Source organism: Glossina fuscipes, unplaced genomic scaffold (genome assembly GCF_014805625.2).
Source record: "Glossina fuscipes isolate IAEA_lab_2018 unplaced genomic scaffold, Yale_Gfus_2 0, whole genome shotgun sequence".
Classification (NCBI taxonomy): domain Eukaryota; kingdom Metazoa; phylum Arthropoda; class Insecta; order Diptera; family Glossinidae; genus Glossina; species Glossina fuscipes.
This window is the reverse complement of record NW_023998414.1, coordinates 23,623,783-23,650,957: the sequence shown is the minus strand read 5'-3', so window position 1 is coordinate 23,650,957 and position 27,175 is coordinate 23,623,783. Positions and strand designations below refer to the sequence as shown.

At 31.9% G+C, this 27,175-nt stretch overlaps 1 protein-coding gene across 3 annotated transcripts in view; it reads right to left on the bottom strand.

Moving 5' to 3' along the window:
• Nucleotides 1–17,762, bottom strand: part of LOC119639621 (uncharacterized protein DDB_G0283357) — a 60,075-nt gene extending 42,313 nt beyond the window's left edge. For 2 of the 3 annotated variants that reach the window (XM_038037158.1, XM_038037130.1), the window contains exon 1: nt 17,506–17,573. Coding sequence is in view for 1 of the 3 variants with exons in the window: in XM_038037112.1 (XP_037893040.1) it covers nt 17,506–17,576 (71 nt within the window). In the remaining 2 variants the exon portion in view is untranslated. Of the gene's footprint in view, nt 1–17,505 lie in introns of all 3 variants that reach the window. The other variant, XM_038037112.1, reaches the window with a different exon arrangement.
• Nucleotides 17,763–27,175: the final 9,413 nt, after the last annotated feature.

Genomic DNA, 27,175 nt, shown 5'->3' with positions numbered 1-27,175 from the left:
AATAAAAAATGTTTTTATTTTTTGTTTTGCTTTTCTATATCTTCTTTTGCTCTCATATTTTCGTTTCTTATTTTTTCCACTTCTCCAGTAATTTTCGTATTTTCGCAACAATTGCCGGCAGACACAATTGTTAGCAGTAGCAGTAGTACTAGTAGTAGTAGTAGTAGTAGTAGTAGTACAAATCTCTCACCATCAAATCGTTTATGCTAATTTAGCGTTTTTTTTTTCTTACGCTTACGAGTGCATGGAAAGGTAAAGGAACGCTTTTATAATTTTCTTTTGAATTATATGTAGTTATGTAGTAGGGAGAATTATATGTGATACTTTGCTAATCGGAAAAGTAGGTGAGACAAATCGTCTGACCCTATCAAAAGCTTTATTTTTTATGAATTACCGATGTGATGAACGGAAGGAAGATTATCGTATATTATCTTTTAATTTTCACACAAAATTGTTTTATTTTTTTGCTAAAATGTGCGATCCTTTTAAAGAATGTTTCTCCCTAGTCGAAAGGCGTACATTGCGATTGGCGGCCATTAATTTGCAAACCATCCAAGCACTACCTTCCCTATCAGCGGTTTCCCTTAGGTTATTTAGGCATGTACGTGATTATTTCCTAAGACAATATCCTATTACCGTGAGCTATATTCAGCTCTCGTTGTACATCATTAGAACCTTATAATCGTTAGTGGCATTCACAGAAAAGAATGGGCATAGGTATAAAAGTTGGACGAATGCAAGAGAAATTCTTAGGAACTGAACATATTCATATTAAAGGTACACATCATTGCTGTGTTTGTCAATGCAAATGCCAGCAGCAAATATTAAAATTGGCCATCTATGTGTATAGCTATGCCATTTTTTCATACAAGCTATATGTTCAATTATACGTAAACATAATAAGTGTACGCGGAGTATGCACGTTACATCTACGCACATAATGCGCATCATTCTTACTGATTTTTCTTTCGATGAAACTCTGAAAGTATTTTTTGGGCTTCCCACAGCACATACATCAGTTTGAGCCAATACATATAAAAAAAAAAACATACAATTAGAACTGTGATTATGAAAATGAAGTTCGATATTATCGACAACAAATATTACTCATCTTGTTTCATCTTATTCAGGCATTTATTATAAATAAGCCTTAGCCAACATAACAACAATTTTTTTTTTTACATTAAGAAACTTGAAATTGTTTTATCAATCCGTTCGGCCCGTTAAATTTTCGATAATGAAATTAGCTGCCAGCTGTATAGAAAGAGGCCTCGTTTGAATACTTTGCTGAATCGATAGACGTTTTCTTTATATATTGATTTCATCATTGTTTGATGGAAAAAAAAAATAGATTTTTTTTTTTAAAAATCCATTCTATTACTTTTACGTTTACTTTAGTTGCTCGGAGTTGACATCACTGCCATTTCATTTTACCGTCTTTTCCTCTTTTTTATAATATTGTAATCGCATTCCTTTTATGCAAATTCGAATTCTCTTTTTTGAGAGTATGAAATAAGTATCGGTATTTTGTTGTTATTATTAAACTGTTCTTTTTCTTCCTTTTCATTTATAAAATCTGTTAAAGTTTTGTCAACACAAAATAACAAGTGTTGTGTATCCGTTGGCTCTCATTCGCAAGACTACTAATCTCTCACTAATTTACCATATGTTTCTCTTACTCTTTCCGGCACTCTCTTTAGATGTTTTAACATGTGAAGAAGAAGTGTATTGCTTTCGAATAAACATAATAATTGAGACGAATGCGGTGAAATTCATACAAACAATAAATAAATATTTGAAAGGGGAAATGCGCATGTGTTTAGTTTTCCTTTTCCTTTCCTTTTATTTTTTTTAATTTTTTTTTTCTTTTTTTATTCTTTTCTTTCATCATACATCACTGAGTTGGCATTTTGTGCTTATATAGATATGTGCATCTGTAAGTACGCGACGATACGCTAGAGACGGACTGTCTTATGTAATAAAAGTTCACTTTAGGTAAATTAAATTTGGTTTGTTCTTATTATGTATGAAACGTTTAGATGGTATAAAGAAAAAAAAAAAAAAGGATTACATCAGCTGGACATTTCAATTCTTGTTGATTCAATTTTTTCAATCGTATTAACAAAAATTGTGAAATTATTCGATATAAAAGGAAGGCAGACAAAATGGAAATTGTATGAGCCAAGGGAAGGAATTAGAACAGGACGAAATAAAGCCTGAAAGATGTTAGAGAAAACATTTGATTTTTTCATATTTCCTTGAACGTTTTTCAAAATTTATTACCATCCGTAAGTAAGTAAGCAAGTAGTTAGCTCGAATGAATCACGACTAGCAAGTTAGTCCTAGTTACAGTGGGTGCTTAGTCGGCACAATTATCGACTGAGTACACACCCTCTATGCTGGATGCGCTTCTCTTTCGATTTTCTCTCTTCTTTCCGACTATCGGCCGAATAGAGGACATTCCCTTAGTGATTAGCCATTAAAAAAACAAATAATAATAATAATAATAATGAAAACATTACCTTCCGGGGTTTGGAATGCTGGCAGCTGACCTATACACGCTTAGCTAATGGGCATATGCCCATATTCTGCGATAAATAGCAAATGTTGATCTAATACTTGTCGGAGTCAAAAATGTCAAACGGAAGGCTTTACACTTTTTGTTGATTGCATTAAGAATATATTGCCTATGTGAATATAGTCCCCTTTCTCTTACAAAGAATTCAAGTACTATTGCAAGGTATTGAATGACTTGACCATGACTTCTTTACTTGAAAAAACTATCCTTAAATGCGTGCGTAAGTTTATAAGTTATTATACGAAGCGTATACAGCATAGTTTCTCCAAATTATGAGTAGGAGTTAGTTTCGTGCGATATCTGCTGCCAAATCTTTACGAGTGATGAACAGTGGATTGTAAAATGAATAATCAAAGGCCACGTAATCATGACGCGGGCTAGGTAAATCATTAACAACAACTGGGCATAATGTATTACTGTAGTAGTAGTAGTAGTAGTAGTAGTAGTAGTAGTAGTAGTAGTAGTGATAAGCCAAAAGTGATGAAATGAAAAAAGTTGCTCAGGAAATGTTTATAATTCTAATCTGAAAGGCCCCACCCTCATCGCAGTTATCAGTAGAATATAAATTCTTTTGAGGATAATCTCAAAACGTTCGCTGTCTTTCTCGCAACTAATTCTGTAATTTAGCATTGGAAATGAGAGAAGTAACCAAACAGCTATTATTGGATAATATTATATAATTGCCTTCAATTCTTTAAGTTTAATAACAAATTAATGAAATCATAATCACACGTCGAATAGTTTGCAAAACATTAACTTGGTAGAAAGATGAGACTTTTATTCCTAGTCGAATATATAATGAGCCCGATTGAGAAAGTAAGAGATACATTAGATGAATTAGTCTTTAAAAATGAGCGGATAAATGAATGAAATTAAATTTTCTCACCTGAAGGCTATCGAAAGCTTCCCTTGTTTAAGCTAGTACGAGCGAGCAGAGTACGGCCAAGGTTCGCTATAAGGCGATAATAGTTGTTTAACTTGTTCTTATTATTTAAGAAATTTATTTATTTTTTATTGTTATTTATTTATTTATTTATTTTTTTTTTTCATATTATTCAACTTAATTGCCTCTAAATGTGTCTGTGATTGTTGTCTGCTTTTGGCTTGGGAACATGTGCATTATATATTTACTCATTTAGATATTTATTTGGCTGGCTACACACTACGCTCACCCACCTACTGTGTCAGGCTAGTTAGCCGGTAAGCAAATGTAGTCAGTCATAAGTGTGTTTATCACAATTTTTGTTTGTTTGTTTGTTTGTTTATTTATTTATTTATTTATTTCCAGACGCATGCATTCCTGTATATACCTAAGCATACATACTCTCAAATCTATAAATCCTACATATATGTTGCATATATATATATATATGTGTGTGTGTGCATATATCAGAGAGTGGCCCGCATTGAATTCTTTTAATATTGAAATAATGTTTTTAAAGTTCGCTTCACATTTCAAAAATGTGCTCAACGCTAACATACATGTAATGTAATGTAACATGTTCACGCTTGATTCGTCAATAATATCAGCTGTTATTGTAAAATGTTAAAGCATATTTAACATCAAAGTATTGATGCGTTCGCTGTTTCAACTGTCGAAAGGAAAAAAAAGAAAAAGAAAAAGAAAAAAAAAAGTTGAAATATATGAGTTTGTATGAAGGTCACAGCCCTTATACAAGATGCAAGCAAACTGATGTAACTTACATTTTATTTAATATCGTTTCAGTAGCAACAATGAAAAAATGCTTTTATCTTATTATTACTTGAGAAACAATTTGAAACAATGCAAAGCATTTATGAGATAATAATGTTTGTGTAGAAATATTGATAGACAATACGAATCATGTGAATCGAATATATGAAGTTAATCTGGCCAGGCGATACTGCAGCAGCGTTTGCAAAAAACTCCACGTTAAACTGTATTGAAAGATAACAACAACAACAACAACAAGTTTAAGAGATTTTTGACTTCTGAATTTTTATGCGCACCATTATAGGATGGGCTCACATACTCATTTTGCTTTTTTTTCCATAACAGCTTAAAGGAAGCATCAGTGACCCTGAATTGATTAAGTCATGTCTGTCCGTCTGTGCGGTGTTTGTTCTTAGCACTGTCTGGTTCGCAAAAATGAATATATCGACTTAAAATTTGGCACGCAGCTTGACACTGAAAATGAGTCAAATTCGTCAGAGCAGATGTCCGTAGTAGAGCGTAAATTGAACGCCATTCCGTTTTTTTTGGATTTTTACTCGTTACTCAGCAATTATAAAAATCAGAAGACTGAAATTTTCCACATTTACTTTACAAAACACTCTACTCTTTACCCACACAAAGTTAGAAGTGATTTAACACAGTTTTATATATTCTTCAAATGAATATATATTATCCGCCTAAAAATGGGTTAACTCGAAGATGAATATGGAGGGCATCGTGATTCATTTTTTCTTAATAATACCATAAATGGGTGTCAAAAAAAAAGAACCTGGAGAGTAGAATGCGAAAAGCCAAACGTGCTGGGTATGCGAGATATGGTCTCCGCCGAATATAACTCGTTCTTACTTGTTTTTATTTTTATTGATTTTTACCGAAAGGATTAAAAAATTGTCGCAGATACAAATACAAATTCTTTGCTGCTCACGCAGTTATATGAAATTTATTGCCTTGCAGTCTCAACATGCATCGATAAACTATGAAAGTATGCTAGATGTGAGTAGCGTGCATACATGAAATATGCATGAAAATTTGTAAAGATTCTTCGCCGATCGGATGTAGTTAAATACTATCGTTGGTTTCGTTGTTAGAACGTAATTAACGTATGGTATAGAAAGAATGGAAAATTCGCTTATCGACAATATTATGTTGATCGATTCAGAATCATGCAGTTGACAATTTTTGAGATTCTGCTACAATTTGGCACAAGGAAAAACGCTATTGAAAGTGGTTCGAATGGCTCAACTCTTTCAACCACTCACCAAATAACGCCTTATTGCTATTTTCAATAGATTTCGATAAAATTTGCTGAGTAATAGCAGTTTGTCATTTTAAATTAGTATGAAAAATGAGTATGAGAACCACTTCTCAGAAAGTCCGTTCCTATGAAAACTGAATCTGACAAAGAATCGACAACCACATATAAGGAATTCTCAGGAAATCTAAACTCTTCGATGCCAAAAAGTCTTAATTGTTGATATTTTACAGTAAAAATTTGTTTACGATGGTAATTTGACATGCAAATTAAGTGGACCAAATATGAACCACATTTCTTGGATCCAACTTCATAGTGGATTTCTCATGAATAATGAGCGCCCTTCAGAAAAAGGCGCTTTTAACATTTTATGATGAAAAGTGTTTCACAGTGACAATTTAGTAAATAATTAACGGTAGGATCAGATATGTCAATTTTTAGGCGTCGACCTTGAAAAGCAAGCGCTCCTATGGAGAGGAAGTCTAATTTCTAGCTAGAAAAATAATAAAATTTTTAGGAAATAAGGTAGGCTTGGTAAATTGAGATCTAGCTATCTGATATTTTGGGCATCCTCTAATACGCGGACTTTCATGAGAACAATGCGTAGTGTGTGGTGTTTCAAGCAAAGTGGTGTAAAGGTCGGAACTGGTTAAAAAGAACATACATTGTAACGCTTTTAATATGTAGGCAAAAGAATCTTGGGTCGGTTTACAACTGTCGAAGAATATCGAGCAAACTCGAGTATAATGTGAACATGTTTTTCGGCAAAAAATTTAAGATCAAAAGATTTTTTATGTGATAATAAGGAAAATGCATATTTTGTCGAGAGCTATAAACCTCAAACTGGTCCTTTGTAGGACTTTGTGTATTAATTTGAGAGAATGAATTGTCAGGTGCAAGTCAGAATTTTGTTATGTTGTGAAGATATTGGAAGGGATATACGATTTTTGATTTGCAACACATAGGAGAAACGATCTCAAATTCGCAAACAGTTATGATCCGTATGATGGAAACAATGCGGCAAGTTAACTTATCGTTCAAATAATCTTTACTTGCAAAATAGAAGTCAAAGGGAATCAGGATTAATTCACCCAGAAAATTTGCATAATTTTTTACACGGCACTAGTTAGTCAGGTCAGGCCGATAGGTAATGTTAGTCAGTAAAAAATGAAACAAAAAAAAAAAAAAAAACTTCTATTTGTTATAATTAAATAAATGATTTCCAATACCTATTTTTGTTACTTGTTGGCCGACGATGAAGGAAAGGAATGAATTACGCCGGTCGTTCGTTGCCTAAGAGAAGTGTACAAAAATGTAGTATTTACCTTTCAAAAGGTAATAAGTAAGTAAGAGTTTCGTTCAGGACATTCGAAATTATTTCATAATATGTAATAAAAGCCTTTTTAATACTTTTACTAACTTTCGATTGTTAAGTATATGTATACATAATGCAGTGGCGGGCAAAACTGAATATAAAATATTCAAAAATATGTTAAATTCATACAATTCCTTCACGTATCGTAGTAGCGAAGAGTGTTCAAGGGTTTTTTTTTTTTTTTTTTTAATACTTATTATCCTCTAATTAACTGTAAAAAAATACAACAATGAACAATTCATGTATTAGTGAACAAGAGTAAGCTAATTAAGCATCTTCATTTATCCACTCTTGCCCGTTTATTTGTATGCCTTTAAAGTACCGTTCTTTTCAAAGTTCTTTGACTGCTTGTTGCGAATCAAGTGAAGATCGGACAAAAGATTAGTGAAAAACTGTTTTATGATATTGATATAAAAAAAGAAAATGCAAAAAATCTTTATTGAAGTTCTTCTTCTTCAAAAAAAAAATGACTACAAAAGTTGACGTATGCCATCGAATAGTACCTGAAAGATGAAATGACTGGCGGTCGTCATAGATCTTTAAATAATGGCGGCGCTTCGCTAATGGAGCGTATGTTAAGAGAAAATGAGGTGAAGGTTTCAAAAGCAGCAACAATGGCATTAAATAGGCGCGATCGTGAGCGAATGGACTGCGCGTCGAGCACTACAATAAATCATTCTTACTTCAGTAGATAATTTGAAAGCAATGTTATTGCTCGCTTGGAAGTTTGTAAGCAACACAAAAACTGGTCTATAGAGGATTGGATGGAACGAAAGTTAACAGATTCTAATCTGATGGCCGAATGAGCGCATTCAAAAGGACCAAGTGATGGAAATCATAAATTATGATGGCGATGCTGTAATGCTATGAGGTTCTTTCACATAGCCGCACATGGGTACGCTAGTAAAAATCATTGGGATAATGAAGAAAAAAGTTCATCCCACTATACTTCAAACAAAATTTGTCTCATCTTTTCAGAGAATATCTTAACAGACGACAAAAATGTTTAGAAACTGAACGGAGGAGTCAAGTTTCCGAACGCCTTGACGGCCAGCGCAAAACCCAGAATTAAATCCAATTAAAAATTTGTGGGCAATTGCGAAGAGAAAGCTGGCCCAATATAGAGATACTCCTAATAAACTTTCACATCTTTGGATTCGAATTGAAACAGAGCGAACGAAACAATAAAAAAACTTGCAGAAAGTATGCCAAAGCGTGTAAAATAAAGGTGTTCGGACAACACTTTTACGTAGAGAACCAGAAAGGAAAAGAAATGTGGATAACGAGATAAATGAAGAAATTTGCTTAGCTGGCTCTTATTTACTAATACAGGAATTGTGTTTTTTTTTATTTTTTTTATTTTTTATATTTCATTAGAATACGGTAAGGATTAATGTTTTATGTGCAATTTTCTTTGTTTACTACGATAAGCATGGATGGGAATTGTATGAATTTAGTGTATTTTTTTAATATTATGCAGCCAGTTTTGCTCGTCACTGTGTATCTGTAATACAATCTCATCAGATCAAAGCTTTAAATTTATAAATGCATTTTTATACGCACCGCCGAAGGACATGGTATGATATTTATTCAACCGTTTTGTCGACACATTTGCAATATTCAGAAGGGGAAGCTTTAGAGACGCTTTGACGGGTAAGTGTTGTGAATTGTTCAAATCCGAAACATAAAGATATGGTACTAAAATTCCATGAAGATATTTTCGAAAAGCCATCACCTAGATGTTTATTATGTCCGGCTTCACATTCAGTTCAAAAATGGTTTCGACTGGCCTACTAATACATACGCAGCTAATAATAAACTAAAATCCAGTCCATCGTTCATCAGAATAAATGGGAATTAAATTGGAAATATGTTGGAATTAAAATTGCGATTACGATTATTTATGCACCGAACATGCAGGTGGTTCCGACGATCGCGGGTTCGAATATTATAGATAATAAATTAAAATAATTATTGATGTTTTTCGAAAATGTGTTACTTTCTTCTACATAATGGGCGTGTATGTGAACAGATCGCGTGTCTCTTACATACGCAAGCGCCTAATCGATCAGGAAACGTTTGTGCCGAATATCAGTTTCCAATATTTATTTTTGCGACCATGGCAATTCGGAAAATGCACCCATCCAATTGACAGGATTCAGTAAAAAAGGTATATCAAATCGAGAAATAGCAAATTTGACGTGTCCCAGGAAAAAAAGACTAGACGTATATATTTTCTGCATTCAATTATTAAAAACCGATATGTAACTAATACCTGAAGATATGTCCTTCCTGATGCCGAATTTTTGAGCTTGAAAACACAAACCCGTCAATTAGGCGGGTGGCGTTAATCTAGTGTTGGGCATGTCCGTCTGTCATGACATCTGATATAGCAAATCTGAAGATATCAGATTCCAAAATTGCAGGGGAAAAATAAGTACTCCTTGTACGCGAATTAGCACTGAAAATGGGCCAAGTCAGTCAAAGGACGTAAAATAGGAATCTCACTGTTTTGTAAATGCAAAAATGCTGAGTACTTATATGGAAAACGTGCACAGAAACGGAATAAATCAGAGCCACGCTAAACGATTTACTTTGTTGGGTATAGAAGAATCAGTCACGGGTAAATACAATACGTTACGCCTGTCAAATGTAAATTATATCTAACTTTGTCGTTTAGTATGGAAAATATTCACGAGACTTTAAACGTTGCATCGATTCCATGATTTTAATTAGAGTAAGCAAGAAAGTGGCTTAATATTATATTTGTCATTTTTAGAAGAGATCTTGTTATTGAGAGAATAGAGGCAACGATTCAAGAGATTCATACCAAACCGAAAATAAACACTGCTCTGCCCTGAATGGGTTACTCTTGCGTGTGTGCGTGTGTTAAATAACTATGCAATGTTCTTATTATTAAGAAGATTCACTATTTATTTATATTTGTTAAGATAAGATAAAAGCGCGAACGAGAAGGAATAAAATAATAAGAAAAAAAGAATAATAATAAAAAACTTTTAAAGTTACACAACAAAACGACGCCAAAAGCATAGAAAATTCTGAAGAAATTTTTCTGAACGCTCTGAATTCGCATATTGTGGGATTCAAGCCAAAAATATCCACGCAAAGTATATATATATATATATATATATATATAAATAAAAAAGTAAAACAAACTAAAATGAAAAAACACTTAAAACTATAAATATTTATAAACATATACATTTACACATGTACGTATACGACTCGCCGCCCAAAAAAAAAAATAAAAATAAAAATAAAAAAACAGACAGAAAACATGTATCAACAGCTTTCTTCACCGATAGATACATAAACGCTAATCACACACACTGCTGTTTAATTCGATTATGATGATAGCGTAACGTATTAACAAAAACAAAGAAAAAAATTTATATAAATTTGTATAAATTTTATTTCTGAAAATAATAATAAAAAACAAATCGTTTGAGAGAATAAAATATCTTTTTTTATAGTGAATCTAACTAGATTTCCTTTCTTTCTCCATGTCGGTAATCTTTGGTAAACGCTGCGAGCATAAATTTGCAAAGAAAAAAAAAAACCAAAAAACAACAAAAATAGTGTTTATTTAAGAAGAGAGAAGTCATGCCAGAGTGATATCTCTTGGTAGTTTGACTTTCTATACCATGCGTTCCTTTTTATAAAATTGCTTTCCGCAATTATTCTACCGGCTTATCATATTGAAATTCCATGACCGAGGCGGAGGCATCCTTAAAATATAATCAGCTTGTCAGTCATAAACTTGTAGCCATTGACTGTTACGGGCCGGCCTGGAAAGATAACAGAAATCCTAATGAAACCGCCGCCGCCGCCACCGCCATCCTCTTCAATTAGTTTCTAGTTATAGTCAAGTTGCATATTATCTGAGCGGTTTGATCAAACGAATAGTCATTAAGCCAAGAGTGAATGTCGTTACCGAGAAAGATTTCTAAGCTCCGATATTTCCGTTTTCCTGGTTCACGGTCACGGTTCACACTATTTAACTAGCATTACTCATGATGGTCACGAGTGAGTTTAGTTCTTTGCTAATTTGATCGTAGGACACAATCTTTCTACTTATAAGAAAGAACGCAATAGCTGGGCGAAGTGGACCTTAAGACACCCTACACCACTTTGTTTCACTTAATTAATAGTACACCAATACTTATGCATTATTTTTATGTAAATACTTATTTTTCAGGAAGGTTCTCATTTCGGAGAATACTCAAACGTCAACGTAGTCTAAATTTAGCAAATTTAGTTTACTTGTCTTAATAAAACACAATTTAACCATTGTTGACATGATTGGTCCTATATACTGTGCGGTCTTTCAAAAAAAAAAATAGATCTGTTTGATCCAAAGGTTGATTTATTAAGGAAAAATTTTCATCATAAAACATTAAATATTAGACCTTTTTAGCTTACAAAGCCTTGTTTTTTCATTAGGACCATTATATGGATCCAAAAAAAAGACCCACGCGGTCCAAATTCGGTAAGATTGACTCTTTTGTCAATTTATTATTGCGAATCCAATTATCATGAAGAAGTATTGAAGGCTTTGGCTTTTTACTACATAAGAATGGTATGAAAAATTGGCCCATCCCATCCAAAGTATTCATATAAATTTAGAATATCGAAATACTATTATTCAGGGATTTCTTTTTTTTTTTAAATTTAGGAAATTTGCAATTTTTCTATATAATAGCTTTTTAAAGTAAGGCGTTACATGGGAAGTGATCAAAAAAGTAGCTCCATTCGTTTGCCTTTGGACCGAAACACGTCAGTGTATCAAAATCAAAGAGTGTGATCTCTAAGTTGAACGGAAGAGTACACGGACAGATGTCAGGCGGACAGGCAGGCTTAGATTAATTCAGAAAATGATTCTGAATGAATTGGTATAATGAAAGGCGGCTCCATGTCAAGCCGTTCCGTGAATTATAACCGTCCTCACAAACTTAATACACCCTGTACCATAAATGGTGCATGGTATAATATGGGCTACAAATTGAACACGGAAACACTCGTTTCTTCAGTTCATTTAAGAATGTGCGACACTCGTTGTTACGAATTTTCTAAAGTCGTAACTGATTAGTGGATCTTTTATTTCCGAGGAAATTTTTGCACATTCTTAATGTTTCTAGAAAAAATTGATCAAATATACAAAATGAATTTATTAGATCCTTTTTAGCATCAACTACTTGCGTTTCCGGCAACAATAGCCGAGCCATTAGGAATTTCGACCGACAAGTCAATGTTCGGGGACTCAAATCTTCATGGCCATGATATATGGCTATGGTAAGTGCGCTGAATCGATGAAGGCATAACATTTACTGATTGATTGGGTCCGCATCCATTTAGTTGCTTTCTTTCTTTTTCACGGTTGGACACTATTGAAAATGGCTTGGATCGGTTCACTTTTTCGACCGCTCCCCACATAACACTCTATTTTAAGAAGTCGGTAGACAGAAAAAAAGATTTCAATTATCAAAATTCCTCGACAAAAGTCGCTGAGCAGTAGTACTTTGGCATTCCAAGTTGGAACAGCTGGAGCAGTTTTTAGAACTCCCTTTCATACAATCGTTCCTACGAACGCTAAATTTTTAAATGGTGAAAGGGTGTATTTTTCAATATTTTATGGTGAAAGTTGGCTTGTAACAAGTTGAGTTGACAGGGAATTCAACATTAGCGAATTTGGAGTAGACAGGTCTATTAAGGATTTTCATGGGATCTAAACCGTTATATGCCAAAGGGCTAATTGTTAATGCTTTATGATGAAAATTTGCGGTAAAAATTAAATTTATACTTTCGCTGAGATAAACATTTTGAATTTTTAATACATAATTTGGTGGTATAACCATGCATTAGGTTTATGGATGTATGCAATACTCCGGAAGGCTCGTGAAGGACGCAATTTTTATTATATTGACCGATTCCGAATCATTTTCTGATTGAATTGAAACTATTCTGTCTGTCTCTCCGTGTTGTTGTCTTGTGTCTAACCTATAGGTCGTAATTTTCAGTAACATATTTTGGCCCAACGACGAACGCTATTGAAAATGTTTCAGTTCCAACCACTTTTTCGGCCATTTAATTGTGAGCCAAGGCCCACTATAGGGTTTTCACTTGTTTTTAATAAAATCAACAACATTTCAAATCTGCTGCATTATTAAATAGAATACTGTACGCTGGCAACATTTAATATGTTGTAAATAAACAAAAAAAAAAAAAAAAGCAATCCTGAGAGAGTACAAGAAATTGAGTATAAGAGAAGAGAGACCATTTTGAATTCGTAAAGCTTTTCTCATCACACAGAAATTGATTACGTATACTCGTTGATTGCAAAAAACAAAAGAAAATAAAAAAAAAAAAAAAAAAAACAAAGAAGAAAAACAGACAATAATCACGCATTACATGCAGTAACAAAGTGCAAAATTGGCAACATGGTCAGTACAATAATGCATGTGAGCCATAAAATAAATATCATTATCATTAAACCACGAGACTTGCAATAGAAAAAATAAATAAATAAATAAATAAATAAAAATAAATGAAAAACAGAATAAAATTGTATTGTGCGAAATTGTACAACAATTTAAAATTATCTTATATCTATGTTTGTAACGTAGTAGTATGTGTCCTATATACTGCTGATGAGAAACAAATAAGCGGAGTAGTAGCATAAAATGCCAAAAAATTTGTTTAAAATAAAATCGAAATACATCTATATTTATTATTAGACTTTTATATGCTGTGTAGAGACAAGCCAACCAACCCATCAGTCGAGCGATTGCCATCCATATTAGTGGTTTGCTTTGGCTTGAATATATATCACGAAAATCACTTTCATCACATAGTTTCCTACTTTTTTTTCGGTTTTTTTGCTTTCGCTTAAAATGAATGAATGTCTAACATAATGAGCACACGTATGCCGTATGTCGTCGACGTCGTCGTCGTCGTCGTCATTGTCGTTGTCGAAAGATAACGCATTTCTGTGATGCTCTGTTATTTTGTTTTTAGCATTAAGGTAAATGTTTGCTGTCAGTATTGTTGCTAATTGCATTTTAAAAAAATGCGAAACTATTTCAATTCCTTTCTGCAATAGCCTCCCTCATCTCATCGAGATTATATACATATGAGGCGACAGTAGTGTACTATAATATTTATTTATTTATTTTTTATTATTTATTTTTTTTTTTTTTCAAAAATTTCTTCCCAACGATAAGATTTTTTTTTTTTAACTAAATGCATACAATATGCTAAACATATTGTTTGCTGTCAAAAATATAATAGAATAAGATAAGAAAAATTCATAGAATTTTTCTTGATAATCATAAGTCACCTGAGTAATATGTTAAACAAGTCTTTAAAGGAAAATCGTTCTATATTACTAAAGTTAGATTCTAAACTTTATCTAGATCTTCTTATTATCTAATTGCATTTTCTACGCGTTAGATTCAAACATCTCGTGCAAAAAAATGTTAACTAAAGAATGCGAAGATTAGATGCAATTCGCCTCGAACTATATTGAAATGAAATATCCTAGATCACTTTCAAAAGTCCACGCCCTCTAATTATAGATACATAATTAACTGTCATGTGCATTGGTCATGAAAACTTTTATCAGCTTGAAATCGTTCTTCCTTAAGAACACATCAAAATTACTTCCCTTAATTGCCAGAAATCGAAAAAAGGTTAACGGAGATAAGGATAAGCAATATTAATTATATGCTTAAAAGGCCCTATAAAAGTACCAAAAATCGATTAGTTTTTGGGCATGTCTCACGTCGCATGAATATCGAATAGCAAGCACGTGGAGTAACAAAGTGTTATTACAGCAAGTAAACACACTTTAGTGGGTCACGGTCTGCCATTAAATACTATGTGTACCATCATAAAATTATTTATATAACGATTTTTCAAAATAAGGCGTTATATAGAGAGTGGTCTAAAAGAGGGTACGATCTAAACCATTTTCAATAGTGTTCGCCTTTGGGCGAAAACATGAGTCCGCATAAGTAGCCGAGTAGGTAAGAATCGCGACTACCGGGTTGCGTGTTCGCGGGTTCTAATCTCAGTGCGGTAGAGTCTACCTCGGCCGTAGCTGTAGGTGAGTACTCAGCCCGTAAAGGCATAATACTAATCGATTAAGCATACACTCTATATTTCTTTCTCTTTCTGCATTAGTCCGTCACCGCGTTACGGGAATCGGAGCTGTAAACTATCCGATTAACCAAATTTGATTTGATTCTAAATCGATCAATATAATGAAAGGTTGCAGTTCCTTTTGAGCGTTGCGTACATCTGCACAAACTTAATAAACCCTTGTATCAAAAGTGCTGCAGGGTATAAGAAGAAGAAATCGCACCATCCCATTAGTTCAACTCGAACAAATTTTGAAAGATTTCACGTGCCGCACATGTTATTGCAATTGAAGGAAAATTAAAAATGGAAGTGTAAGAATTCACGTTAAGCATAAAGAAAGACATAGACGAAACAAGTAAGAAAATTGCATTCAGCTGTAACCGCTTGCTTAGGTGTGCAAGCCGAATGAGATTTTTGATGCTTGCTTCTGGGCTAAGGTCTAAAAAAAATTGTTTTTAAATTTAATACACTATAATATTGGATAGGCGTATCTAATTTTTTCCATTTTTGCATAGGTAATGTAACACCGCTCGTAGAATATTCTCAGGCATAGAACTGTAGACGTCTCTTTAAAATTTTGATTTGACAAATTTTCAATACCAGCTTGTTTGCAAAAACTTCGAATGTTCAGCCCAAGCATATTTATGTTCAATCTACAGGTCGCAATTTCTGGACCAAATTTACTACACTGAGGTGCTTTGACCCTAAGAGCGAAGATTACTGAAAATGGTTTGCATCGGTCCACTTTTTCGCCTACTCCACATATAACGCTTTATTTTGAAAAAAAATTACAATTTTCCAAATTTTTCGACACCATAAATTGGTGCGAATTGGTGTTTGGATCCGCAAGTAATTTCTTGAACCCCTCTCACATAGTTGAATCTTTGTTGAAAATCGGTTCATAATAGGAAGCGCATAAAAGGATTTTGAACAAATGTAAACCATATAGGCCAAGAAGGTCTAATTATGAATGCTGTATAATGAAAATTTTTTTTATTGAACTAAAGGAGTCTATTTCTTGGATATTACTCCAGCCCTTCAGAGAAAGGCTTAATTTTTTTATATTTTATGATGAAAATTGGTTTACAGTGGCAATTTAGCGCAAAAATTAGCAATAGGGAATTTGGATCACGTAGATCTATTTTCTAGAGTTTACCATATTAAAAGGATTATCATGAAAAACTAGTCCTTGTATGGAGAGAAAGTCTAATTTTTAGTATTTAGGGAGTAAATTAAGTTTGTTAGCTTTAGAGCACGACTTGTGTTGTTTTGGGTCTTTTCCAATGGGGACTTCATGAAACGTGGGCCTTTGAAATGCATGAAAACAATGTGTACTTTTTGTTATATTATTACCACAACGGACGAATAATTGTGTTAGGCGAATTAGTATAGGGTATTTAATGATCAGCCATGCTTTAGATTCAAAATCGTATCGCCTTTCAAACCATATCTTGTAACCCGCAATGCAATGGTTTCCATTGACATCTTAACGGCCAAAATACGTATTGAATACTTCAAACTCATTGACCATCGAATGGATCTAAACAGTTCAATATTCCCAATGTGTTTAGTTAAGTATTTAACTTTAAATTAAATACAAGTTGAGACTTGCAATTTATTTTCAAGTTTAACTTTGGCTTTTTCAATTTATACCTTAACTTTTGTGTTCCCCCACCTCATGAAAACACTTCGCAAACGAATCAAATCTAAAGGATATTTCCTCAATATCCGATCGAAGCTAATCTTTCGTTTAACGTACTAATTTATTATTGACAATTTTACAATTTAAGCGAAAAATCACCTTTAAACGGACACTGCGGAATTGATTCAAAACAAAGTTTGATTTTAATTGAAAAAAAAAAAAAAAAAAAAAAAAAAAAAAAAAATGAAGAAATTCGCTAATGAATCTGAACAAAGACTTTAGCATTGCTTAGAAATTTTATATGAATGTCTTTCACTTCACTTTCACATTCACGCCAAGTCTAAGTTGTGGACTTTGAGATCAGTTCTTAGTAGAACGTTTGTTTTGCAGTGTTGAGGCTGCAGTGGCAACCTTCACAAGCATCGCGCGTAATGTGTTGATTGACTTTGAAACACATATTAAACGATTTCATCCGTGTGTGCCGACGTCAGAGATGATGTTTGCATTTTATTCGTAAATTTCGCTTAATAATTTTCCACCCTTTTAACCAACAAAGCAAACTGCGTTAAATCACTTCAAATTTAATTACATGCTGGGAAATTATATCCAAGCGCACATAAACAATAAGAAGAAAAAAATAAAAATAATAATCAAACTTAGAAACATATGTACGTGCATGTGTGTACGTGTGTGTATTACAAAAAAAAAAAAAAAAATATTTAGTAAAAATAAAAAATATTTAGTAATAATAAATAGAATTTCACATATTTATTAATGTACTCACATTAAAATTTTTTCCAAGTTTACTTTTGCAATGCGTTGTAAATTTATTAACGCAATTATACCTTGACGCATCCGTTGATTGTATTGGTTTTTCGGATAATTTAGTATGCCGTGGCTAAGCCTCTTTCTCGCTGTTTGATATTTTTCTTTTTCTTCTTCTTCTTTTTAGTTTTCTTGTTCTTCCCCTTTACTATATTTTTTTTATTACACTTGTTTATGGATTATATGGCGAATTATCTTACGTTCGGTTGTTGCTGCTGTTGTTGTTGTTGTTATCGTTATTGTTATTGTTATTGTTTTTGTTAAATAGATTTTCCCATCTATTGGAACAAAAAAAAAAAAACACGTTTTCTTCATGCCCGCCAGACATTCTCATTTTTATGCTATTATTTTTTGCTTTATTTAGTCTTTTTTCATTAATTGTTTAAGAAATGGACTTTCTCTCTTATTACAAAACCATTATTATTCAACTTTAGTGTCTGTTCTAAATTACGTTTCTCTGGTATCCAGAAAAAACAGATAAAAAACAACAAAAAAGAAAAAGTAAGAATCTTAGATCAGCGGTAAAAATTAAGAACGCGTCCGTTTAGTTTTAAGGCACAAAACAAATTACGCCGCCAGTCGCAAAATCAACAACAATCCCATCATATCACAATGTCAGCCAGCCAATCAAGCAAACGAACATCGAAGCGATGCAAGCGCACACACACTTATGCATATGCAATAATCGTACAGAGTCAGCCAGTTATTCGCACACACACACTGCCATGTGCATTTAAGTAGGCTGTGAGTAGTATTTACAATGTTTTGGTTTTATTTTGATTTTTTTTTCGTTTTTCTTTTCTTTTTTTTTTTCTTTTTTTTTTTTTGTGCATTTTTCTTAAGAAGAGTTGTTATATATGGTTGATTATTGTTGTTTTTTGCATTGTCACCATTGTAACCGAATTACTAGAGACAAGAGAAAAGCGAATGGTCTTACGAGAGCGACAGAGAGAGAGAGAGAGAGGGAGAGCGAATGATTGCGAGAGGAAAATTGGGAAATGTGAGAGGAAGTTGTTAGGCATAATTGTTTGGGGAGGGAGGTGGGTGGAAAAGAAAGAACTAAACATGTATACACTTCTCGGCAGGGATGTAAAATTTTAGTGCGTACTTAGCAAAGTTCATTTAGCACTGCATTGTTATACGTGTATATACCTATATATATATATATATATATATATTTATTTTAAATACTTTTTCTGTGTATAGTGGCAGAAAGAAAGCATTTGCAAAAGTAATAAAAACAAGAAAATTGTAAAAAATTCTCAACACCTTAAGTAAATGCAGACAACGTAGCGAAACAATTTTTATTTAAAGATACTTGGATTTTTACATAGTCAAGGCCTTATTTGATATATTGGGATATTCTGGGCAAAGATTTAATAACGAATTGAATATAGCGCTGTAAAGATTCTCATGACCGGGTTAGCTATGGACATAAGGAAATTCACATTTATTCTTAGATGGAATATGAAATATCTTTTATACATTAAATATTAAAAGTCCTTTACATGTATGTATTTTAAATTCTTGTACAACTAATAACATTAGTTACATTGTATTCTCATCCTCAAATGATACGGACCAACAAGGGAGAATTATTTTTTTCTAAAGTAATATATGTATTTTCATTATCTTCATTTATAAATTCAATATTTTACACTTTATTTAAAATATGGTTCTATCAAATATGATTCACCCTACGCCCATCCGTTCTTGCGTAAGCTAAATGTTTATATGAAAGGAGGATCGAGTTTTTAATATTTTTTGATGAAAATTCGCCCATAATATTAATTTGGCAGAGAAGAACCATATAGATGCAGTTTTTCGATCTCAACGCATATAAGGATTCTGTGGAAAAAAAAAGTCTTCATATGACAAAAATGTCCAATTTTTGATACTTTATTATAAAAATTGAATCATAAAACTAATTTGATATAGAATTCAATGGTATGAGATTTAAATCAAGTGAGTCGACTTTTTAGTTATCATCATATGCAAGAGTTTTCATAATATAGCAGGCCCTTAGACGCAGAAAATCCTTTAGCAAAAGATTTACTTTTTTATATTTTATAATATAATAATGGTCCATAGTAACAACTTTGCAAAAAAAAGTTAACGGCAATTTTTTAGACCCCACAATATATATATATATATACGGGTTATCACGAAAAACAAGCCTAATTTGTAATTTTTGCGACCCAAGCAATTGAAATATAAAAAAATCTTTAACAAATAATTTAAGTTTAGCAAATCTGGATAAGGTTAGTTGGCGTTTTGATCATTCTTTAACGTGAGTGCTTCGATGAAAAGTAAAATAGGATTTTTGGTAAATGAATGAACGCCTATATTAAGCGAAGTCGTGTAAAGCATCTAATCGTCGACATTGCCTAACCGTAATATTATTATTCGTTTTATGTAAATTAAATGTTTTTTTTTTCTTTCTCTAAAAAAAAATACTTGAAAAGTTTTTTCGTTAAATTACTGAAACTAAAACTTACTAATAGTACTCATGTACTTCGCACAAATTCTTATACTCGAATATCACCAAATTGCTGCCAACAAACAAAAAGATAAACAAATAAACGAAGCAAAAAGACACGTTGCTTTTATGCGCGTGTCATTTGTGTAGAAATTCGAAAGTATGCTCTCGTTAATAAACAACTTTTACAACGGTATTTAAAGTGTATCTCTTACTCTCTCTCTCTCTCTCTCTCTCTTTCTTTGTCGCTATTTCATTTCACATTTTATCTAAATATTAGACAACAAACAAAACAAAAAGAAGAAATGCAATAATGAAGAAAGAGAAAGAGAGAGAGACAAAGAGAGTTTCTTTGATTATTGAAAGCTTCTGTCGGTTGTATTTTAAGGTAAAAACAAGTAAGAACATTACAGACGAGCAAGGCCGACCATTAAATATCCTACACCACAGTGCCTAACACAATTCTTATTATTTTTATTATAGAATACAAAAATTATATCTTGTTTCTATGTAAAGTTATATTGTTCATGTGCGCTTTTCTGGGGAAGCCATTCCAAAACGCAACCTAATCTAGTACAAGTTTAATCCTTACATAGGGCAGGATCCAAAAATAGGCATCATAGAGCTCTTGTTTGTATGAAATTACTATAATATTATGGATCAATTTCCATCATCGTTTGTTAAAACTTGAACTATCCTGCTCCACAAAATATCAATTTTCATCAAAATCGTTATCTAAAAGATAGGCCGAGATGGTCCAAATTTCGCACAGTTAAATCTTTTATGTTAGTTTGCTATTATGATATAATTTTCATCGTGAAGCATTGAAAATTGTACCCTGTTGTCGTGTGAATTTTAGTTTTCACTATATGAGAGAAATTTGAGACGGGAGGCAATTTAGAATAGCAAAATACTACTACTTAGTCAATTTTGCGGAGAAATTTTGAAAATGAAAATATTTTTCATTTAAACGACTTTTTAGAATAGGGCCTAATATGGGGAGTGGTCGAAACAGTGGACCGATCCAAACCATTTTCAATAGGGTTCGTCCTTGATCACAAATCTCAAAAAATGTGACCTTTAGCTTGAACACAAATTCACATGGACGTATACACGGACAGACAAGCTTACATTAATTCAGATAATGATTCTGAAACGTTTGGTATTATAAGAGATGGGTCTATCTTAACTACTTCTGTGCGTTACATACGACCGCACTAAATGAATTTGCCCTGTACAACCAGTGGTGTAGGGTATAAAAAGAAATGAAAAAGAAACAACTAAACAAGAGAAACAAAATATAAAGATTCACTAGTAGTACTAAGTAGTGCAGATAATAAATCTATAGCAGCGATTGTCAATCTGTTGGCCTCTACTTAAGGCAAAAAGAGAAACGAATAAAAATTCATTTTAGCGAAGTTTCTGTCTCACCACAGAAATCCTTTAAAATTCACGTTATAACCGAACAAAATTGTATTTAAATTCAAAGCATATCAGTATATAATGTTATAGTAATAGTCAGCTTGTTTACTTGCAGATACATATGACTCCAATAACATCACTGCGAAAGAGGTATGGAGCCATAGCACGGTTCATTCGCAACGCGCTGAATCGAAACCGCGTTATACAAACATTTTTATTAAAATATTTATACTAAGGTACATGTAATGTAGAATAATATAATATCTATTTAAATATAAAGTAAGGCAAATGTGTATTGTGTTATATCGAGAGCAAATCTTGTGGCGTAAGATTTTATGATAATTGAAATTTCGCATATTTCTTTTAGCCTAAAAAAGACAAAGGAAGTTAATTTCAACTTTTAATAACCTACGCCACTTGTCGAATAAGGATAGTACTTGGGAGAGACTCAAGTTTTATTGTACCGATCAATTCAGAATCAATTTCTGAATCAATTTAAGCTTGTCTGTCCGTCTTTTTCATTTTTGTTCAATCTGCAGGCAGATATATTCCTATGAAATTTAGTACGCCGAAGACTGACAGAACGACAGACGAGCTTAGATCGTTTCAGAAAGCGATTCTGAAGCAATCGGTATAAAAGAAAGGTGGACCTATCTCAAGTCGTTTTCAGTCTTATGTACGCCCGCACAAATTTAATATACCATATACCGCAATTGGTATAAGGTATAAAAAAGTTTAGTGTGAGCAAAAAATTTATTAAAGTTGGATTATTGCTTGCATAGTTTTTCAGACCATTGGTTAAATGGTTGACGACTACTGATCTATGGCATACTCTTTTTTGAAATGATATTTGGGAGCTGTTACTTTTCTTTTTTTTTTTTTAGTATTTTCAGGCATAATTATTATAAATATATTTGATAATAAAAAATGTTAATATATGAGCATAAAATCTATATCTATATTTTTCGATGTTTTAGTTAACATAGTACCACATACTTTTACGTATTCAAAATTATTTGATTGATACGCGTCTGCCCTGTAAGACCAACTAGTGTTTAACAGTATAAAAACAAAATTTAAATAAAAAAAAAATAAAAATTGAGAAAATGATAGTACTGAGAGTAATAGTAGTTGTTCTTGCAAAATAGTGTTTTACTAGCTTTATTTTTTCTATCTAAATAAGTAAATGTAAATAACAAAAGAAAGCAAGAGCAATAAAAAAAATAAAAAAAATTATATAAAATGAGTGTAAAGGCTGTTACAGATAGAGAGAAGTTGAATAAATGAAAAATAGGCAGAATCGTTAACGCGAATAAGAGTAAAATGTATCTCTGAAATAATTAAAGAGAAGAGAATAAATATGTATATTAAGATGTAATGAGGCGGCTCTTTAATTTTATTTATTATAATTTTTTTTTTTTTTTGCGAATGTTTTTTTTCACATTTTCAGAATTTGCTTTAATTATCTTACTTGTTTATAATTTTAAATCAAAAAGTATCAAAATCTGCTAATTTCCCCTCTTAAGTGACGTTCATATCAATTACTCATCGAGCTTAGCATATAATTTTTACATGAATATTTATGTATTTATGACTTTCATTAGAACAATGATAGGCTTTAACCTCCCGTTAGGCTACGTCGACGACCGAGTACGTCGTGAATCAGAAAACACGCTTACAATAAGAAGGTAAATAGACGGACGTCAATGTTTCGCTCTAATTATAGGTTTTCTATTTAAAATTATTAATAATCTGTAAGTCTATGTATGAAGTCTTGTAAAACTTAAAATATATATATTTTTTTAAACATATATACATATGTATTTAATATTTTTCTTAAATAATTTTCTATGCAATAAAGTATATTTCATAATAAATAAAAAGCACATTTTTTATTCTACGACCACATTGTTTTACATAACAACAAATATACAATATATAGATAGATTAGTGCTTGAAAATGAAGAAAAAAAACAAAAATAAATGAAATCTATATAAGAAAACAAATTCGAGTGTAAGTTTAAAAAGAAACAAAATAATAATGAAAGAGAGTTCATCTCTCCGCTTTTTCCTCTCATCAAAAATTATTTACATTATTTCGGCTCTCTGTTTCATTCGTTTATAATGTAAAGTGCAAGACAGAGTAGGTAAGCCAGTAAACAGGTATACATCAGTTACATTTGCTCTCCGTTTACTCAGCCGCGCATATGTTAAACATTAAAACTGAAATTTGTTTGTTTATTCATTAATTTTTATAATATAATTTCTCTCATTTATTTATCCATTTATTTAAACTCTTTTTGTCTAATCTTTTTCTTTTTGTGAAATGTTTAGCAGAGTTTGCATTAGATGGTTCACTCTTTTGTTATCTCTCTCTTTTTTTCTTCCCTTTCTCTCTCTCTTCAATCACTTATATAAAAATTTGTATTTCATAAATAAGTGCAATTATGATAAAAACGTGTTTTCTTTGAAATAAGAAAAACAAAAATGCGATGACATTTCAACAAAGTTTATTTGTATACAATATTTAATATATACATATATATGTATATATATAAAGGAAAATAAAGACTGCAAAGGTAAATTAAATAAAATTATTTTTATTTCCTTTCAATTTCTTTTGGTCTTATTTTCGTTCTCCTCTTTGGTTTAACTAAGCTTCGCCGTAAGCATGATTTAAGAAAACTTGTTGTTATTCAATGAATAATCGCATAAAACGAATAAACGATAAGACTAACGGTAGTGGGTAAGAGCAAGTGCACGAGCAAGAACAAGAGCATGAGTAAGAGTAAGACCGAGAAAGAGAGAGCACAATAATTAATGAAAATTTCCTTCCAGTCATCAATTTTTTTTTTTTTTTTGATTTACACAAAATAAGAATTGATAGCCGGTTTTTCTTCGATTGCCTTTACGGTAAGAAAAGAAAATGCTACAATGGCAAATAATATCAGGAAAGTATTCGGATGTTTTGAATATATTTTCAAAAAGAGTTGGAGATTTCGAAAAAAAATTCCTTACTTTTTTGTTTTTAAATATTAAAAGACCTTGCAGGGGGTTGCAAGCACACTTACGCACACTTATATATATACTATATACTATGTAACAATTTGAAAGCAGCCAATAAACGTTAGTTGTGCGTTTCACACGAGGTTTTATTATCTCGTATAATGAACATGGCCTTTTTATTTCTTTATATAAGCATATATATACTATGTTGTGTGAAGAATATCAAGCCTTTAGAAAATTAATATTTCTATGATTCTATGCATTCGATTTATAGTCATATGCATTATTATTTAAGACTTAATTAAGGCTATATCCTATAGAGACGTATATATAAATTTACATACATACATACATATCGATATATAGATGTACACATGTAAATAAATAAATATATATATATACAATATATATAGTATTTATTTTATTGGTTGTTGTTGTTGTTCTTCCTTTCAATGAATGTACATCTTCTTTCTGCCTTGTTGTTAAAATGGCAACAGAAAAATCAAAAACAAGTAAACGGTAAATTTTCTTAGACAATTTTCTTTTAATATATATAAAAAGAAAACAAACAACAAAGGTAAATGTAGGCCAAATCGGGCATACACACGTTTATACATATTACTTGCTAATACAAGTTCTCAGTGCAAATTTTTGAATTCTCACAGAGGGAGAGAGAGAGAGAGAGAGAGAGAGAGAGAGAGAGTAAGAAAGCACAAAAGAGATTTAAAAGATGTCATTAATAAGGGAGATAAACTAATATTTTATATGCAATTAATCATTAAGACAGAGAAGAGAGCGCAGCCAGAGTGTTCAAAAGAATAAAAAGAGGAAGAGATTGAAATAAGCTTTTTTGAACAAGTGTTTATTATACGAGTTTAGTTTAGTTTACATTGAGAACAGATCTTTGTTTGCGTATGCGTTTGTTTGTGTATTTTACCTTTAGATATTCAATTTAATAAAATTATATGAACAATAAACTCTTCGTGTGTTTTTGCTTAACAGGTGCAATCATTGTTGTTTCTTTTTTGTTGTTGTAACTATTTCGAAAGGTTTCTACACAACATTCATGCATGGATAGGATATCAATAACGAACGGTTGTTGTTTGGTGGAGAAAGAGAAGCCTATGTTTGTTGTTTCCACTCTCAATACTCAAACTCAAAGTCTGGTTATCAACACATTTAATAGAGAAGAGAAAGGAATTGAAAGAGAGATAGGTAGGTATTGAAAGAAAACAACAAAAAAAAAGAGTGTTAAAATTTGTAAACAGGGCTACAAAGCATTTGATAAACATTTACATGGAAAACATAGGGGATTTTTCGTTGTATTTTTTTTTTTTTTGCTTCCTTTTGTTTAGTTTTTTTTTTTTTTTGAAATTGATTAAAATGTTTATTAAAATGAATCATTTATATGCAAAATTTTTATAAAGATTACAATTGGGAAAACATGTAAGTGCAGTGAGTGCAGTTTTAATTAATAATTAGCATAAACGGCTCATTATACATATGGGAAATATTTAGATTTATTATATTAAAGAAAAAAAAAAAAAAAAGTTAATTTCACTTGCACGCTCATGTTCTCCTCAAGTTGATATAATTGTCAAAAAAGTACTGAAACTCTTACCGAAGGCAACGAAAATAGACGAAGTTTTTTTTTCTACTCATCTGCGTAACTTGACTTAATAGAAGTTGCTTTTTGCCAGAAGCGGAGCTCGCAACAATATTACATTTTATCTTTAAAGATTCAATGCCGGTCGCATAACAATTTGGATATTTTTTTTTTTTTTTAGTTACATATATAAATTGTACTTATTTCGGATTTTCTTTTGCTTACCAAAAAAAAAAAGAGAAGCACAAAATGCCAAAACAGCCTTAAAAGTGAGCTTAATACTTAACATAGGCTGCGACGCATTATGATCTATGAAAAAAGATTTTGGGAACGGTTTAATTCCTTTTTTCAGTTATTTATTTATTGGCCAAAAATTTCAATACACGACTTGTATGTACGTTAAGCTTGTGCGGAAAGCTGTAACATCCGGAAGGCTTTGAGACAGACCTACCTTTCAGAATCATTTTTTGAATCGATCGAGACTTGTCTAACGTCCGTTCATTTTTCATATTTTCATATTTGTGTGCTTAAGTTACAGATCGAAATTTTGTCGACTGACGTGTTTTGGGCCAAGGACGAACGCTATTAAAAATGGTTCAGATCGGATCATTTTTTCCACCGCTCTCCATGTAACGCCTTATTGTGATAAGCCCAAAATTTTGGATCGGATGCGATACAAGCCATCCTAAGCAATTCTGTCATAATAATAATATGACGTAAAAATTAACCTTCACGAATTTGGGCCACGTAGGTCTAGTTTTTAGATCCCGACTCATGTAAGGATTGTAATGAAAAATAAGGCTTTGTAAGGTAAAAAGGTATAATTTTTAATATTTTATGATGAACATGTGTCCCTAGGGAATTTAGATCACATAGATTAATTTTTTTTTTTTTTTTGAACGTACCATACATGGCGACAACGCCTGATTGGGAAATAATAAAATCGCTGAAAAGTATATTAAGTTTGCTCAATTTGGGCTCAAGTTGACCTTCGAGTATCCTCCAAGGATAGATGAGAGTCTTCATCACAATTATAAATGTGTAATTTAAATAATTTACAATTTTTTGTAGTATTATTAATTGAGTGAAGGGAAGTGATGCCTTTTTGCTTGTTCG